This window comes from Staurois parvus, unplaced genomic scaffold (genome assembly GCF_062004578.1).
Source record: "Staurois parvus isolate SC_StPar_1 unplaced genomic scaffold, SC_StPar_1.0 ptg000022l, whole genome shotgun sequence".
Classification (NCBI taxonomy): domain Eukaryota; kingdom Metazoa; phylum Chordata; class Amphibia; order Anura; family Ranidae; genus Staurois; species Staurois parvus.
The window spans coordinates 8,993,068-9,010,892 of NW_028317818.1; the positions used below are offsets into that span (position 1 = coordinate 8,993,068).

The 17,825-nt window shown below is 42.7% G+C and overlaps 1 protein-coding gene and 1 pseudogene across 2 annotated transcripts in view; one reads left to right on the forward strand and one right to left on the reverse strand.

Annotated features, from left to right (window-relative positions):
• ABAT (4-aminobutyrate aminotransferase) overlaps positions 1-17,825 on the forward strand; it is a 209,604-nt gene that overhangs the window by 150,217 nt on the left and 41,562 nt on the right. For both annotated transcript variants that reach the window (XM_089692117.1, XM_089692112.1), the window contains exons 7-9: positions 11,340-11,420; positions 11,930-12,022; positions 17,179-17,241. In XM_089692117.1, the coding sequence (XP_089548243.1) occupies positions 11,340-11,420; positions 11,930-12,022; positions 17,179-17,241 (237 nt within the window). The remainder of the gene's footprint in view (positions 1-11,339; positions 11,421-11,929; positions 12,023-17,178; positions 17,242-17,825) is intronic.
• On the reverse strand, positions 1,448-7,504 carry LOC149472196 (uncharacterized; annotated as a pseudogene).

Here is a 17,825-nt window from a genome sequence, read left to right on the forward strand (position 1 = left end):
GTAAAAATGCAGGCAGGGCACTGGTCAAAGCACTCGGGACAAAATGTATGTGAAATGGTTTGTTGCAGTAATGTAATACTATCAAAGTTTAGTGTATTATGTGTATGTAAAATTTGTACATTTTTGAATCTCCTGCCGGTTCCGTCCCCCGTACGTCCCAATGCTCGCAGGGAACGGAACCCGGAAGACGGATGCCGGCATCGGCCGGAGGACATGGCTGGGGATGCAGCGGGAGGACAGCGTGGGACAAGGTAAGTGATCCAGGGATCCCAGAGCAACACTGCAGTGTAATCCTGAGTGTAGCTCAGGGTTACCACTTCTGGTACTGAAACTTAACCCCAAGTTACACTCGGGAATACCACCAGGGGGGTTAATGTAGTGCACATGTGGAGTCTGTGCTAGGCGCACAGTGGGACTCCATTTCGTTACTCGGAGTGAAGTAGTGGAGATACGCTGGACAGGTGGAGTGGGCATCGGCTCAGCATGCTACAAGCTACATCAGTGGTGTATATGGACATGGGGATGAGAGTTAACAGAGGTTCACTGTACACAGTGTAAGGCCATCTTTGAGTTGGGGGTCCTTTAAGGTTGAGTTATCCTTGAAAGCAACCCCCTGTCTTGTCCCGGGGCATTGATGAGTACAGCACACTAAAGGTACCCCATATACAAGGTGAGCGACCCTAAGATGCCTAGCATAGCCCAGAAGAACTCACCCCGGGGTTGTTCAGTTATGTGACTCCCACTTAGCGCCCAACAAGGAGGGGAACATGGAGGAAGTGCCATCCACCTATCCTCAAGAACAGCCCCCTACATACATGCCTCCATCTTTCCACGCATCAACACTACCTGCTTTTTGCTGTAATTTTGCTGCATTATCTGTTCATTGCCCTTCTCTTTGGCCTGTCACCTGTCTTGGATTTTTACAAGATGCTAGCCCCTGTACTAGCCTTGATTCACTCACAGGACATCCCCATAGTGGAATATGTGAATGGCCAGGTAGAATCTAGTTGACACTGACTGTTGTCAGTCAATGTCCAATAATCTGTTCCATCTCTACAGTGTTTTGTTTGGATCTTGAACCTCCAGAAGTGGAACCAACTCACTGCTTAGAATATATAGAACTCCTTCTAGATACTACCCAGTCTAGGGATTTTCTACCGAAAGAGTCAGATTCTCCAATCCCAAGCTTGGTCTTTGCAGTCTGAGAGCTATCCAACCCTGCTTTTGGATAAAGGTTTTGGGCTTGATGGTTGCTTCCTTTTGATGCAGTCTCTTGCACCCAATTTCACTCTAGACTATTGCAACTCAACATGTTTGTATGGAAAAAAAGACAGTCTCTGGATTTACTGACTTCTTACTCACCCAGGCCCAAGTTGTCGTTGGCATGTGGGCTCATGCATCCAGTCCTGGAGTTGGGGACACTCAATTGGTGTAGAGGACTTGGTCACTAGAGGAGGCTTGCCTCCCAAACTCCATACTGAAGGTTCAAGTAGACAGGGTGTCTGGATTTAGGAGAATGGTCTCTCCAACCGGAGGTGTTTAGGTCCTCAGTCACAGGTGGGAGAACTTCAAATATGGATCTCCTGGCTTTCAGATCCAACAACAAACTACATGCTTTGCACTTCTGTTGCTTCTTCCTCATCTGCTGCACAAAAATGAGATGGTGGGCATTATGATTGTCATTGCTGTGATCTGGCCCAGCTGGATGTGGCTCTTAGCAGGCTCTCTATGGGCTCTCCCAGATAAGCAAGAACTGGGTTACCACCCTGCTTGGTGGTCCCTGGATTTAACAATATGGCTGTTGATACCCAAGTCCTAAGAAATAGGGGCCATTCCAATTCATTATTCCTGTGCTCTTGAAGGCTAGGCAATCTAGCTCTCTCAAGGTCTACCATTGCACCTGGAAAGCACACTTTGTATGATGCTAGGCAAGGAAGCGTTATTCCAGGAAGCACTCCATTGGATATATATTGTATCTTTCCGCCAGTCTGGTCTGGATCATCTTCTAGCCTAGGGTACTGTTTGACAGTGATTGTTTGTTTTCTGTTTCAAGATAGACTTGCCTATTCACCTGTGACTCCATGAGAACCACCCTTTGAACTTATGATGGATCTGTCCACTCTCATCTTAAAGATTGTTTTCCTTGATATCATCACTTCAATAAGATTGTCTTAAGGAATGGGAAACTCTTTCTCCCTGAGGTGATGTCTTTCCCTCACCTTTACCAGGACATTGTACTTCCATCCCTCTGTCCTGCTCTGGTACATTTCAAGAAGTGTCCTTCCATTGTTTTGCGTGTGGTATAAACTGTTCCAGTTTTTCTGTCAGCCATGCAACTCCCATATGCACGATCCCCCTATTTACAGAGCAAAAAAACAAAGTGCACTTTATTAGTGTGCATATATATATACAGTTATCCTGATGTCATCTTACTATTTGTAATGAAAATATTAAGAGCACCAGACTTCTTGAAATGTTTTTCCTATAGCAAATATTGTTCCATGTTCACTCCAGTGCTACTCACTAGAAACCATAGGTCTAGAAATCTGGTCACATGATCACATGGTTTCTGCCTAAAGTAGAACTTTTTGGATAGAAGGAAAGCTTTTTTTTGCCATCTGTGTCACATTGGGGCGATTTCTCTTCCTTTTCTGTTCCATAGCTAAAATGGGAAGTGAGAAAAATCCCTTAAAGTGTGTCACAGTCTGGGTCAGGTTCAGAGACTAGTTGCTACAGCAGTGTAAGGCTTACCTGAAACCAGCAGGGTAGGTACACCAGGGGATCACCCTGGGAATGACGCAGGCTCACCTGAGGTGCGGGGTCTAAGTATTAACTGGTTTTCCCCAGAGCTTCTAATGGTGGAGATGGATTTGGCTGCGTGTTAATACTAGGTCGCAGATCTCAGGATCACCCCCCCCCAGGGAATGAACAAGCTGGAAACCAATAGCAGATCAAACAGTTAAGGGATCAGACAAAAGCGGAGTCAGTCACAAGCCAAGGGTCGGTCACAAATCCTAGTCGATTAGGATGAGGCAAAATCGTAGTCAGTAACAAAGCCAAAGGTCGGTAGCGAAGATGTAGACGGCAGCAGGACAGAGAAGCAGGATATTGGCTGGAAGGCACAATAATCTGGCAAGGAGGAAGTGCATGGACATGGCTTTTATAGGAAGTTCATGGGAGGAGCAAGGAGTTCAAGGTTCAAGAGAAAACAAGGCACAAGGCAGGATTTTCCAATAGATCAGGCAGAGTATAGTCCAGCATCCCAGGTAGCTCAGTGAGAAGAAACATTGCCTCTCACTGCAGAAGGCCCAGGTTTGATCCCAGGCTCTGACAGTACTCCCCTCCTCACAGGACATCCCCTGGACGTCTTGGGACCAGGCTTGTGGGGAAACCTCTGGTGAAATTCTCTTGTTAATCTAGGAGCATGGACATTTTCCTCAGGCTCCCAAGAATTTTCCTCTTGTCCATATCCTTCCCATAGGACAAGATATTGTAGTTTTCCTCTAAACATCCTAGAGTCAAGAATCTTCCCCACCACATATTCTTCTTCACCCTGTACCTCAACAGGTGGAAGAGGAGGAAGAATTCTTCCAGAGAAATGATTTTCATGAAATGGTTTGAAAAGTGATACATGAAAAACAGAGTGAATCTTCATACTGTCAGGAAGTTTTAGGCGAAAGGTGACTGGGTTAATCTGAGCAGAAATCTGGAAAGGTCCCACAAACGTTTGGCCCAACTTTGCAGATGGAACATGAACCTTCAGATTTTTAGTAGATAGTCAAACATTGTCACCCACATGAAAGGTAGGAAGTGATCTGCTTTGTCTGTCGGCAGCCCTTTTATAACATTCCTGAGCCTCCCCCAAGGTCTCGATCAACTTCGCCTGAGTCTCCTGCAAGGCAGTTAATCTATTGGCAACAGCAGGAATTTGAGTTGTGATAGGGAGATCAGGAATAAAAACTGGATGATTCCCCGTATTGAGGAAAAAGGGGCTTTGGAGCTATGTTTAGCATTGTTATAGGCTAACTCTGCCGTAGGTAAATAGTCCACCCAGTCATCCTGAAGATAACTGACAAAACACCGAAGGTACTGTTCCAAAGTTTGATTGGTCCTCTCTGTCTGACCATTAGACTGTGGATGAAAAGCAGAGGACAGGTTAACAGTTACCCCTAAAGCTGAACAAAAGCTTTTCCAAAATTTTGATGTAAAACTGTACTCCTCTATCAGATACCACATCATCAGGAATTCCATGTAATTTAAAAGCATCTCGAACCATCAACTCCGCAGTTTGTTCAGCAGAAGGTACTCCCTTAACGGGTATAAAATGAGACATTTTAGTAAGGCGGTCGACGACTACCAAGATAGTGGTCATTTCTTTTGAGGGAGGTAATTTGACTACAAAGTCCATATAAATTGACCCCCAAGGTCTTGATGGAACAGGAAGTGGCTGAAGTAACCCCAAAGGAGAAGCTCGGGGTGTCTTATGATGTGCGCACGTCAGACAAGAGGCCACATAGCGTTTGATATCTTTCTTGTAACTAGGCCACCAGAAGGAACGTGACAGAAGGTCATCTGTTTTTGAAATCCCAAAATGTCCCGCCAGTTTGGAGTCATGAACTAATTTAAGGACTTCCACCCGAGCTGACTCAGGTACATAGAGACGATGTGCTAGAGTCCAAAAGCCATTCTTGTACTCAAGGTTAATGTCCCTAGGAGGATCACTGAGAAGTGGGTCATTCTCATACCCCTCTTTGAGAAGACTCAAGAATGTATTTGCACTTGTGGCCCCTAGGAAGTTCTTTTGCGTTAGGATTGAAAACTCAGAGTTGCCCTCCTGGGGAGGCTCAGACAGCATCCTTTGATAAGGCATCGGCTTTACCATTCCTCTATCCAGGTCGATATGATATGATAAAATTGAATCTAGAAAAGAGTAATGACCAACATGCTTGTCTAGAAGACAATCTCTTGGCCAAGCGAATGAATTCCAGATTCTTATGGTCAGTGAGAACAGTTACAGGGTGGTTAGCCCCTTCTAGCAGATGCCTCCATTCAGAAAAGGCTTCCTTAATAGCCAGTAGTTCTTTATTCCCAATGTCGTAATTCTTTTCGGGTGAGGACATCAAACGAGAAAAGTAGGCACAAGGATGAAGCTGCATCTTTTCATCACTTCGCTGAGACAGGATAGCTCCTACGGCAGAATTGGAAGCATCCACTTCTACTATAAAGGGTAGTTCAGGATCGGGATGTACCAAAATTGGTGCAGAAGTGAAAAGAGTTTTCAGCTTTTCAAATGCAGCCTGTGGCTCAGAGGTCCACATGAAGGGTACCCCTTTCTTTGTCAGCTGTGTGATTGGAGCTATCACTCTAGAAAAGTTTCTTATAAATTTCCTGTAGAAATTGGCAAACCCGACAAAACGTTGAATCTCCTTAACATTTCCAGGTGCTGACCAATCTACCACTGCTTTGATCTTCTCGATAGGCAATTACAAATTGATCCAGCAGATCATGAAAAACATTGTTGATAAAATGCTGAAACGTTGCAGGGGCATTGCAAAGTCCAAACGACATCACCAAGGACTCGAAATGCCCATACCTGGTTCTGAAGGCGGTTTTCCATTCGTCTCCTTGACGAATGCAGACATATGCCCCTCGTAAATCAAGTTTTATAAAGATCTTGGCAGAACAAAGTCTTTCCAACATTTCAGAGATCAAGGGTAATGGATAGCGGTTTTTAATAGTGATTTTATTCATGTCTCTGTAGTCAATGCATGGACGCAAGGTGGAGTCTTTCTTTTCAACAAAGAACAGGGCTGGGCAACTGTTGAGTGTCTAATAAAGCCCTTCTCCAAATTCTCATCGATCCACACCCTGATTACTTTTAATTCAGGTTCCGACAGATTGAAAAGGCGGCCAAAAGGTATTTCTGCCCATGGGAGCAGCTCAATGGGGCAATCATATGGGCGATGAGGGGGTAATTGATCTGCATTTTTCTTGTCACAGACATACCGGAACTCATGGTAATGTGGGGGCAAATTGTCATATGACTGGATAGCCCCTATATCACTTTGCGCTTCCTTGGTCGATGACGAACTTGGTTGGCAAGGTTTTTTGCAATATTTTTCACAATGGGGGCACATAAAATCTATAGTCTGTGCTCCCCAGTTGATGGAAGGATTGTGAGTGGAGAACCAAAGAATGCCCAGGATTATGGGAAACTTGGGTGACGCAATCAGCTGAAAGCTGATGGTCTCACAATGGTTAGCCCCAAACAACAGTACCAGGGGAACTGTTTAATGGGTAACCGATCCTGAAGATAAGAGTGACCCATCAACTGTCTCCATATCAATAGGGGTATACGTATTTCTTGCTTGAATATTATTGTTGTTGGCAAACTCTATATCCATAAAGTTCCCCCCAGCCCCGGAGTCCAGCATAGCTGAGCAGGAGATTTCACAGCCCTCAGATACAAGTTTAATGGGGATAACCAAATGTAAGAGTAGTGAGTTCACTTTATTCTCTTCAGGAATCAGTGGGGAGACAGACTGACTTATAGAGTTTATTTGTTCAGGCGCAATCACATTAGTCACAGCAATTGTTCTTCTAACTTTGTTAGGACAATAATTGCATAATGACCAGAATCCCCACAATATAGACATAAATTCTCTGAATGTCTTCTCTCTTTCTCCTGAATGGAAATGGATCTCTTGATAGCATCGACCTGCATAGGCTCAGGAGTGTTAGAACCCAGAGAGACTCTTGAATCCTGCTGAACAAATGGACTAGCAGAGAGATGCATGCCCTTATTATTTCCAAACATTCCCAGCCTCTCCTTCCTCCTTTCTGTAAGTCTTTGATCAATTCGGATACACAATTCGATGAATTCCTCAAGATCATTAGGTATATCTACTCTGGCAAGCTCATCCTTTACCTGTTCAGAAAGCCCTTGGCGGAACTGGCTTTTTTGTGCTGCAGGGTTGCAAGTGGTATCTGCGATCCAGCTTCTGAACTCGGCTGTGTATTCAGCGACCGAGCGTCTTCCTTGCCTCAGAGTATGCAATTTTGCTTCAGCAGTAGCACAACGGTTTGGATCATCAAAAACCTGATTCATTGCGTTCAAAAAGGTATCAAAATCATTCAACATGCCATGGTTTTGCTCTATATAAGGGGAGGCCCAAGCTAGAGCTTCCCCAGTCAGAAGCCCAATAATAAACATTACCTTCTTTTTCTCTGAAGGAAATGCAGCAGGGTACATTTGGAAATATATGCAACATTGATTAAGGAAACCCCTGTAGTGGCGGCGGTCACCATTAAACTTAGATGGTTTGGGCTGGGGCATATGTGAGCTAGTATCATCTCGGTTCAGCAGTTGACTCTGCAGAGCCTGAATTTCTCCCTGTTGCCTATCCACAATGCTTTCTAATTTGGCAACTTTTTCTTGATAGGTAACCTCGAATTTCTGCAGCTCAGCAATTTGCTGCTGAATGTTTTCAATAGCGGTCTCCATGCTTAGGCCAGATTATTCTATCACAGTCTGGGTCAGGTTCAGAGACCAGTTGCTACAGCAGTGTAAGGCTTACCTGAAACCAGCAGGGTAGGTTCACCAGCAGATCACCCTGGGAAAGACTCCGGCTCCCCTGAGGTGCGGGGTCTAAGTATTTACCGGTTTGCCCCAGAGCTCCTAATGGTGGAAATGGATTTGGCTGCGTGTTAATACCAGGTCGCAGATCTCAGGATCACCCCACCAGGGAATGAACAAGCTGGAAACCAGCAGCGGATCAAACAGTTAAGGGATCAGACAAAAGCGGAGTCAGTCACAAGCCAAGGGTCGGTCACAAATCGTAGTAGATTAGGATGAGGCAAAATCATAGTCAGTAACAAAGCCAAAGGTCAGTTGCGAAGATGTAGATGGCAGCAGGACGGAGAAGCGGGATATTGGCTGGAAGGCACAATAATCTGGCAAGGAGGAAGTGCATGGACATGGTTTTTATAGGAAGTTCATGGGAGGAGCAAGGATTTCAAGGTTCAAGAGAAAACAAGGCAGGATTATCCAATAGATCAGGCAGAGTATAGTCCAGCATCCCAGGTAGCTCAGTGAGAAGAAACATTGCCTCTCACTGCAGAAGGCCAGGTTCGATCCCAGGCTCTGACAAAGTGAGGAAATCTTTGGTTGCCACCAGATTCCAGAGAATGTGATGTGGGTGAGTGTGCTTCCAGAATAATGTGCTTTGTAACTTCCCATCTCCTTATCTCTTAGCCTGAGTTCACACTATTGCGGGCCGTGCGGCCCTCTTTTGCTCAGGTGCAACAGCCCATCATTTGAATGGGTTACTGTGCTCACATTTCCTGTAGGAAAAAGATGCATGCATTTTTTTCAACAACCCGGCTGCAGGGAAACCTCATAGTTTTGCAGTTTCCCTGGGTTCCCGCAGTCGCAATCACGCTATGGGCTGAGATGAGGGGGGATGCCATTCAGAATGAATGGCAGCCCCATGCATCTCGTAAGAGCAGGGTGATTGTGGGTGCAGGAACAGGTGCGATTTCTGCGCCCACAACCACTCCGCAGACTACAGGCTTTTGTGAACCTAGCCTTAGAGCTCATTCAAATGGCAGATCAGTGCCGTCCTCCAGGCAGAGCCATTGGCAGATGCATGTGCATCCACCTCAGGGCTGCGTGCAGGCAGAAGCTGTGTGTTTGGATCTGTGCAACTGCTTCTTCCCACATGTCAAGCTTTGACATGCAATTGTGTCCATGCTGGTGCTTCATGTGCATCCACTTCCATGGGCTACCTGCACGTGGCTCCTAGGTGGATGCATACGTACGTGCAAGCGGCTCTGCATAGAGGACAGCACTAGTTTACAATCTGAATGAGCTCTTACATCACCTATCAGACTTAGCCAAGGTAGGCTTAAATCTGGCTGGTGAACAAAGAAGAAGCTCAGATAAATGTAGCACTGATACTTTGATACATTAGAAAGTTTTAGTCTCTAGTGGTGCTAGATCTGCTTTTTTGATGACTGATATGTTGGAGAACAGCAGATGTTGAGAGGCCCAAATAGGAAATAGACTGCTTCTAGACCAACCTTTCCCAATATTTTTACCACAGAGGAAACTTTGAAATAATTTTCAGGGCTCTGGGAACCCCAGCTAAGAATAAATAATTGGGGTCAGAGGAAATAATACCCCTGTACCCCTGACAGTGGTGATCAGAATGCCACCCTTACAGACAGCTAAAAAGATCATTGGTGTTGTGCTGTTTGCTCTGCCAAGTGGCTTTGGACCTTGAATTATGCGGCACCATCAGATGGGAGGTGAATCATCCACAGCACAAGGACCTCTAGTAACCTCTGGAGGAACCCTGGTTGTGAATGGCTGTAGACCATAGTTGTCCTCTACCAGCTACAGGACGTTGGTATAAACTTGAAGTTTTGAAAAAAGTGGAACACTACAGGGACTACTCGATGAGATGGTTAGGTGCAAATAATTTAATTTATTAAAACTTGGTAACCTATGCATTTAGAGAGTCTAAAAAAAATCTCCCTTCTTCAGGGCTTGAGAGTATGTAGAGCAGCTGCTGTAGAGGTAGTAATCTGAATGTGTGTGTGTCTGCTATCGATCAAAAATGTCATCCTAAGCATATGGACAGACTGGGCTCCCTGTAGGCATTTCAAGGACTGAAACTCCATTTTAAAAGCAGTGTACCTAAATTCGATATTTGAATATCAATCTGTTTTAACCACATGCCACCCAGCCACTGTAGAAATACGGCAGCAGGGCGGCACAGCTGGGCAAAACCACGTTTTAAAACGTGTGTTTTCAAAACAGGTAGGGGGCGCGCGCGAGGCACGCCGCCGCCCTACCTGTCCCGCCAATCATGGCCGCGGATGTCAGTCGCCGGGTCACAGCCGGTCATTACCGGCAATTAGTGGTAATCAGTGACAGAGAGCACAGCTGCAGTAGCTGTGCTTTCTGTCAGTTCCCTGACAGCTCCTGACACGCTGATCGGGACAGAAGAGTTTATCTGTCGGGATCAGTGTGTCTCCATCCAGCACACACCCCCACCCCCTAGTAAAACACTCCCCTCACACAGTTAACCCTTTCACTGAATAATAAAGTTAACCCCTTCCTCCCCAGTGCCATTAGTACAGTGTCAGTGTTTTTTTTTTGCACTGATCACTGTATTGGGGATGTCAGTGACCCCAAGTCAGTTCCCCCCAGTGTCAGAATGTCCGCCGCAGTCCCGCCATACGTCGCTGATCACCGCCATAAGTCACTGATCGTCGCTGATCGCCGCCATTATTAGTATTAAAAAAAATTAAAAATCCCAGTATCTTTCCCGCCATTTGTAAACGCTATAACTTTCACGTAAACCAAATAATTTACACGTATTGGGGTTTTTTGTAGCAAAGACATGTCGCAGAAATTTATGACTAAATTTGATTTTTACATTTTTTTTTACTGGACATGTTTTATAGCAAAAGTCCAAAATATTGTTTTTTTTTTCCTCAAAATTGTCAGCCTTTTTTTTTTATAGCGAAAAAAATAAAAAACGCACAGGCGATCAAATACCACTGAAAGAAAGCTCAATTTGTGGGAAAAAAAGATGTCAATTTCATTTATGTACCGTATTGCATGACCGTGCAATTGTCCGTTAAACTAGTGCAGCGCTGTATACCAAAAAAATGGCGTAAATTGCAGTATCTATACCATAGTTTGTAGACGCTATAACTTTCACACAAAGCAATCAATATACACTTATTGGGATTTTTTTTTACCAAAAACGTAGCAGAATACATTGTGGCCTAAATTTATAACTAACTTTGAGTTTACTATATATTTTTTATAGCTGAAAGTAAAAAAAATCGTTTTTCTTCAAAATGTTTGGTCTTTTTTTGTTTATAGCGTGAAAAATAAAAAGCACACAGGTGATCAAATACCAACGAAAGAAAGCTCTATTTGTGTGAAAAAAAGGAAGTAAATTTTGCTTGGGTGCAGCATTGCATGACCGCGCAATTATCAGTTGAATTAGTGCCGTTCCGAGTAGCAAAAAGAGGCCTGGTCATTAAGGGGGGTAAATCCTCAGGAGGGCAAGTGGTTAATAATGGAATACTTTTAACTATGTGCTCAAATTAAGCTCTTCTATGTCAAGAAACTAATCTGTGTTAGATCCTAAAAGCTCTGCTTACATATTTTTAAATGTTAGTAGCAGCACATTTATGTAAACAGGTGATGATTTAGGTTTGTTCTTGCTATAATTGTAAACTTAGAATGGTAAATGTAACTGGTAAGAACAACACATGATCATTGTCAGCTAATATTTACAGCGGTTTCATTCTTTCAGAGCACGTTTGTCAACAGACCAGCTCTAGGCATTTTACCCCCTGAGAATTTCACCGAGAAACTGGAGGAATCCTTGTTATCTGTAAGTACAAAAAGCTCATCTGTCATCCATGTTGTTCTCATAAAGGCACTGCAGCTGTGAGAAAGGAACTGCATAAGTTTATTTTATAAACAAAAAAATCTGTAGTTTGTCTCAGTTCCTAAACCCAACCTTTATTTATTGACCCCTGGAATATGAATCACACCTTTTTTTGTTTATTAACTCTTCTATGTTATCTGCTAATTCAGTGTCCAGGTCCATTTATGTTGAACTACGTTTTGTTATGGTATCCTTCAATGTTAAGTTGGCTTCTTTAAGCTTGCCAATTTTATATTCTGCTATGTAACATTAACATTGTCAAACATACTCTTGAAAATGATACAAATTTAAACCCATACTTGTATACCTGTACAAAATACATGTTTTTTTTTTTTTAAACAGGCCCATATTTTATCACCATTTGTGGATTTCATGTGCTGGTTTATTTTATATTTTTGTTAAAAATGACATGTAAAATACTTTCTCTTTTCCTTGGTATTTTTCACTTATAGGTTGGACCAAAGGGTTTGGGCCAAATAGTTACAATGTCCTGTGGATCATGCTCAAATGAAAATGCTTTTAAATCGATATTCATGTGGTACAGAGTAAGTGCAAACTCTTCCATGTTTTGAGCTATAAGATTGCTATTTAACCAGTGGTGGAACAGGAAGTAAAGGATGGATAAAATCTGACCTTTTCCGACTATAGCACTTTATTAGGATGGCAGTGTCTGCCTGTAGTACTTGCAGAGGTTTCGGCGGAGCACTCTCACTATAATCAGCAGTTAATTCCCATCTAAGTATAAAACAAGTTGGTGATCTGAGGTTCATTCCTTATATTAGTAGAGGTGTCATTTCTGGTACCTGTTCAAGGTGTATAGCATGGTAGAGTTTTTTTAACCTATTTTACCTTTTTTTACCTATTGTTACAGCTCTTTTATTATCTTTTGGTTCTCATATTGTGGGGGGGGGGGGGGTTCACAGAATATTCATGATCTTCAACACTTCACTTGGTTAGGAATTATAGCACTTTCATGTTATCATTTTTATTACTCTGTCCAGTTGTTTAGAACACTTTTTGACGAATGCATTATTTGCCAGTTCATCTAACTTGTTTTTTACAAACAGAGGACTCTATATTAAGTTTTAGAGTGGTTTTCCAATATTAGTTTAGTCATTTGTATTGACAAGGTTTGCTAAAGTTACATGGCCAACTACTCCTTATTCAAATTATATGAATGGTCTCTGGCTTTCGGAATGACAGAAAATTTACCTTGACTAATGACACCAAATTTAAATCTGAACTCTAGGCAGATATAAAGGACACACATTAACGCAGCTATTGAATTCATATTTTGTTTATTGCAAGCTGTATAAGTACCTAAGTTTGACTTTGTGCCCGCCTATTGCAATCACAATGTACAGCAAAGCTCAGACTGAGAAACTAGTAACAGTGCAAGTAGCCATTCAGTTGGGCTTCTGTGTTCATCTGCTATTGAGAAACATGCTGATAGGAGGAGAGGGTAGAGTGACAGATAAATAAGCTCATCGGTATGCTGCTTCACTTTTTACTCTATAGTCACAAACTAGGAAAGGGAAAAATCTGTAAGTATTACTAAGGGCCTTTTCATACCAGGAGCGGTGGGGCTGCGTTGGGTGGATACTCCAGTGCAGTTTCGCCGCAAGACAAGCCAAAATGCTTTGTTTCCTACCTAGCTGGTTCACGCCACTGTGCTGTGGTTGTGTGTACTGGAAAAAGTACGGCAGGCCGTACTTTTTTCCAGTGCAGCACAGTGGGAGTGTCAAGGTCCTACCTTTTCCCAGAGGTTATGCTGCTCCATGTGCTGGCATCCATCTTGGATTTCTGCAGAGCATGGTGGGAGTCTTTTATGCCTTCAGGCCTCTGCGGTCCATCCCCCAGAGGGGTGTGGTTGATCACATATAAGCCTGTTGTCCGCACGTGCCCTTTGCATTCGTGTCTTGTATGTTTGTGTTGCAACAAGCTCTGTTTCTACTCTCGTGGCTTTCCTGGAAACTGACTCAGCTTTTGACTAGACTATTCTCTGCATTATCCTTTTAGCTGACCTCCGGTTGCTGAACCCAGCTTGTGACCTGTTATTCTTGTCTACCGTTCTGTACTGTCTGTCCCGTTGTTATTGACCCGGCCTGCCCGACTACGCTATTGTCTTCTGGTTCTTACCAGCTATTGACGGCGGCCATTACCACAGCTGGGTTGTCTCGGGGGGCCGCGACCTGGTCCCTGGCTGCGTCAAGTCCATCCCCACCATCAGGGGCCCTGGGGAAGGGCAGCCTGGAACTTAGACTCCGCACCCTGAGGGACTCCGGTCTGTGGGTGGTGGTTGTCGTCAGTCGGTGCGTGACCCTGCCATTAGGCCTGCCTGTCCGTTCCACAGCTCCTGCCCTGACAGGGAGGCAATCCACCACCTTGCTAGTGGCGTAACTATAGGGGTCGCAGGAGTCGCATTTGTGACCGGGCCCTATGCTGCAGCGGCCATCGAGGCTCCTCTGTCACACCTATCTACATCTGGATAGGAGGGGTGGCATATAGAAGAAGCGACCCCCTCTGTTTTCCTCTTGGCAGTCTCACCGCAAGACAAGCCTAGATGCTTTCTCTCCTACCTAGCTGGTTCACGCCACTGTGTTGTGGTGGTGTGTACTGGAAAAAGTATGGCAGGTTATACTTTTTTCCAGCACAGCTCAGTGGGAGGCAATCCAGCACCTCACCAGTGGTATAACTATAGCGGTCGCGGGAGTCACATTTGCGACTGGGCCCCATGTTGAAGGGGCCTGTAAGGCACCTCTATGGGTGGGCAGCATGTACATGCAAAATTACGTATATATAGCTCCTTTTGCCTGTACAGACTCAAGGGGGCACAGACCAAACACAGCGAATTTGTGTCTCATGGTACCGGGCCCTGGGATCATGTGATCGCATAGCGATCACAATGTCAGCAAAGATGTTACGAGTGAATGTAATTTATAACAGCTTTGCTTCCATTGCCAATTAGCTGTGATCATAAGGTACCTGGGCCAATCGCAGCACCCTGTACTATGTGATTAGTTGTAGCCAATCACAGATCAGTAGTAATTACAGCTGTCATGAATGTAACCCATTCATGACTGTTCAAAACAGCATTCAGAGTGTAAAAAGAAAAAAAATCCCTGATCGCCCCCCAGAGTAGTACTTTGTTACTATTGTGACACTGAACTACTCTGATGAAAGTATTTTTTTAAAAATTTAAAAAGTGAAAAAAAAATATGTAATAAAATTAAAGAAAAAACCTATTTAACTTTTTTTTTTCTTTTAGTTTTTCTTAACTAGTAAGTGTCCCATGTCACCACCACACCTGTCATTTTACAACTCTGTACTGCGCTGGTGACGGTGTGCAAAAAAAAAAAATTGTGAAAAAACTTTATTTAATTTCTTCATTTTCCAAAAAATTGTGACAAAAAATTACAGCTTCAAAAAACTTGCCATGCCTCTTACTAAATACCTCAGAATCTCTACTTTACAAAAGGGGGGGTATTTGTACTGTCCTGGCATTTTAAGGGCCTCAAGAAATTATATCGGCCGTCAGTACATCAAAATTGATCAATTTTCAAATACTACTGTGTATATCCCATAGTTTTTGGACGCTGTAACTTTCCTACAGACTAAACAATATACACGTATTGGGATTTTTTTAATCAAAGATATGTAGCAAAATACAATTTGGCCTACATTTATGTATAAATCTGATTTTTTTTTATTTTTTATTGGATTGTTTTATAACAGAAAATAGAAAATATTGTGGGGGGTTTTTTTGGTCTTTTTTCATTTATATAAAAATTAAGAAAAAAACCCAGTGGTGATCAAATACCAAAAGAAAGTTCTATTTATGTGAAAAAAAGATGTAAATTTAATTTGCGTAGTGTTGCATGACCGTGCAATTGCCAGTTAAAGTAGCGCAGTGACGAATAGAAAAAAATGGCCTGGGCAGGAAGGGAGTAAAATCTTCCGGAGCTGTGAAAGTGGCTCTTGCGCTAAATAAAATGTCTGATTATTACTTGGTGGTGCAAATGTAAACACACACATTATTTAATAAAAACACCAGAAAAGAACAGATGGCAAATATAAGTATATACTCCCAGATTCCACCCATAGAACCTAGGTGAGAATGACGTCACAATCTTTTCAGCAAGATCCTGGAAACACTGAGGATCCCAAATATCATGAGAAGATGCTTCTACACTGGAGTAATTCTCATGATAGTTGGAATACTCTACTTTCCTAGGATCTTGTAGTAAGAAATGCGACATCACCCATTTCAGTGCAGAAGCTGGGTGTAAAATGAATATATTTTCTAACCTTTTTCCACAGGTGTTTTTTCCCTTTCAGGTTAAATGTGCTTTGTTTACATGGTGAGGAGGGACCACTATGTAATGAGCAGACTGCATTTTTGTGTAAGGTGTACCTGCAGTGGAGAAACATCAGGTCTCCTGCACTGCAAGACATCTGTGTAAATATCAGAACTGAATTGGAAAGAAATACAAATCCTTTGGCAGCTATAACTGTGTATTTAGCAGTTTGCCTGGAATTCAGCGAAATATGGAACTGCTTTCGATCTGTGCATGTGAAGAATAAAATTAGAGATATTTAAATATTTCTTCTGTTGAATGGAAATGAAGACTATTTATTGCCAGCATAACTGAGGGATCAACTAGCTTAATCTTTGCTCTAAAGTCATTTAAAAAAAAAATGTAAATCGTTTTGGTGGGAACAGTGGCAGTTAGCCCAAGTAACAAATTAACAAGGACATGTCCTGGAGACTGAATAATGCTGTCCTCAAGGTTTCTAATATGATAAACCAGAGAGGTTTTGCTAAAGTGAGCCCTTACCAATCTGCCATTAAGAGGAACCTATCTGAAATACGGAAGTTGGAATTTGAGACTTGTCTTTGAAGATGCATTCTCCAGGGATGTCATCCTTATCTCTACTTCATTACTTAGTGAGTCACTGTCCTGGAGTAAGCATGTACATATTGGCTTGTGGCACTTAATATAAACATGCTTGTTCGGGCAGTGTGACTTACTGAACAGTAAAAAAAAAAATAAAGATAACAGCCATAGAGCATGCACCTTCAAGAATAGTTAAAGTGTTACTAAACCCGTAACAGTAAAATCAGTCGGTATATGCAGTAAAGCATTCTTGTTATACTCACTGTGGAACTAAAGGGGTTAATCTTCTGCATTGTGTAAAAACAGTTTGATCCTGACTTCTCTGATCCTCTTCCTGTGCCCCCCTCTTATCTCCTGATAAGACACATCATTTGGAGTCACCCTACACATGCTCAGTTTGGTGTGTATTGCTAGAGAGTTTTTTTTTTCTTGAGAGAGTGCTCTGTCTGGACAGTGCCAATCAGCACTGTCCAGACAGAGGTCAGGGGTCCTGCATTCTCCTAGAGCAGAATGAAAGCTCCTCCTACACGCTTTAACATGCTCAGCTGGACATTGATAGAAATCACGAAACTGCTATATACTGTTGATGAGAAAAGATATTTAGCAGTTTATATTTACTAAAATAATTGCTTTTCCATGTTCAGTGTACTGTGGGAGACCAGATATAGTGAATGCAGGGTCCTGGGTTTAGTAACACTTTAATACACTTATCATTTTGTTAACCTGTTCCCATTCAGGAAAGTACATGCTGTTGTTTAGTTTGTTATTTTTGTAGAGTTTTTCATTCTATCACTGTATTTCAGAACAAAGAAAGAGGCCAAAACAGTGCCACAAAAGAAGAGCTGGAATCCTGCATGGTTAACCAGGTATATTTCAACTTAACACATTATAATAGTGAATATCTCTTCATATACACAAGTAATTAGAATCCGTGGTAGTTCATTCATTCTTCCTCTCAGTATATGTGCTTGCTTGTGCATCCCATACGAGCAAGCAGATATACTGACAGATCTGCAGGAGATCTGCATGGCACCAGCGATCTGCTGATTCCTGGTGCAATGGTTTACAGGCTCCTGCAGACAAAAATATTAAATACACATTTTTGTACCTGAAAAAAAACGTGCATTTATTATTTTTTTTCTAAAAGGTTACCTTATCCTTTAAGTTTTCTTAATGAGGGCCTTAACGTCAGGAACCCATTCCAGTGAGTACTACTTCCCATCCCCAGAATCATAAATCCCCCTCCCTTTTTTTTTTTTTTTATTTTCTTTCCCTTTTCTTTTTTCACCCTTTCATTTCATCCCATTGATCTCCTGACATAGGCCTAGATCCTTTTTTCCATTGTATCAGGGCTCTCATGGAGTATTTCTTAAGGTACTCGGGCAGAAGCATAGATTAGCATTGTGAGATAAAGCCTTTGGAGGACTCAGAAGTAGAAATCACGTTAAAG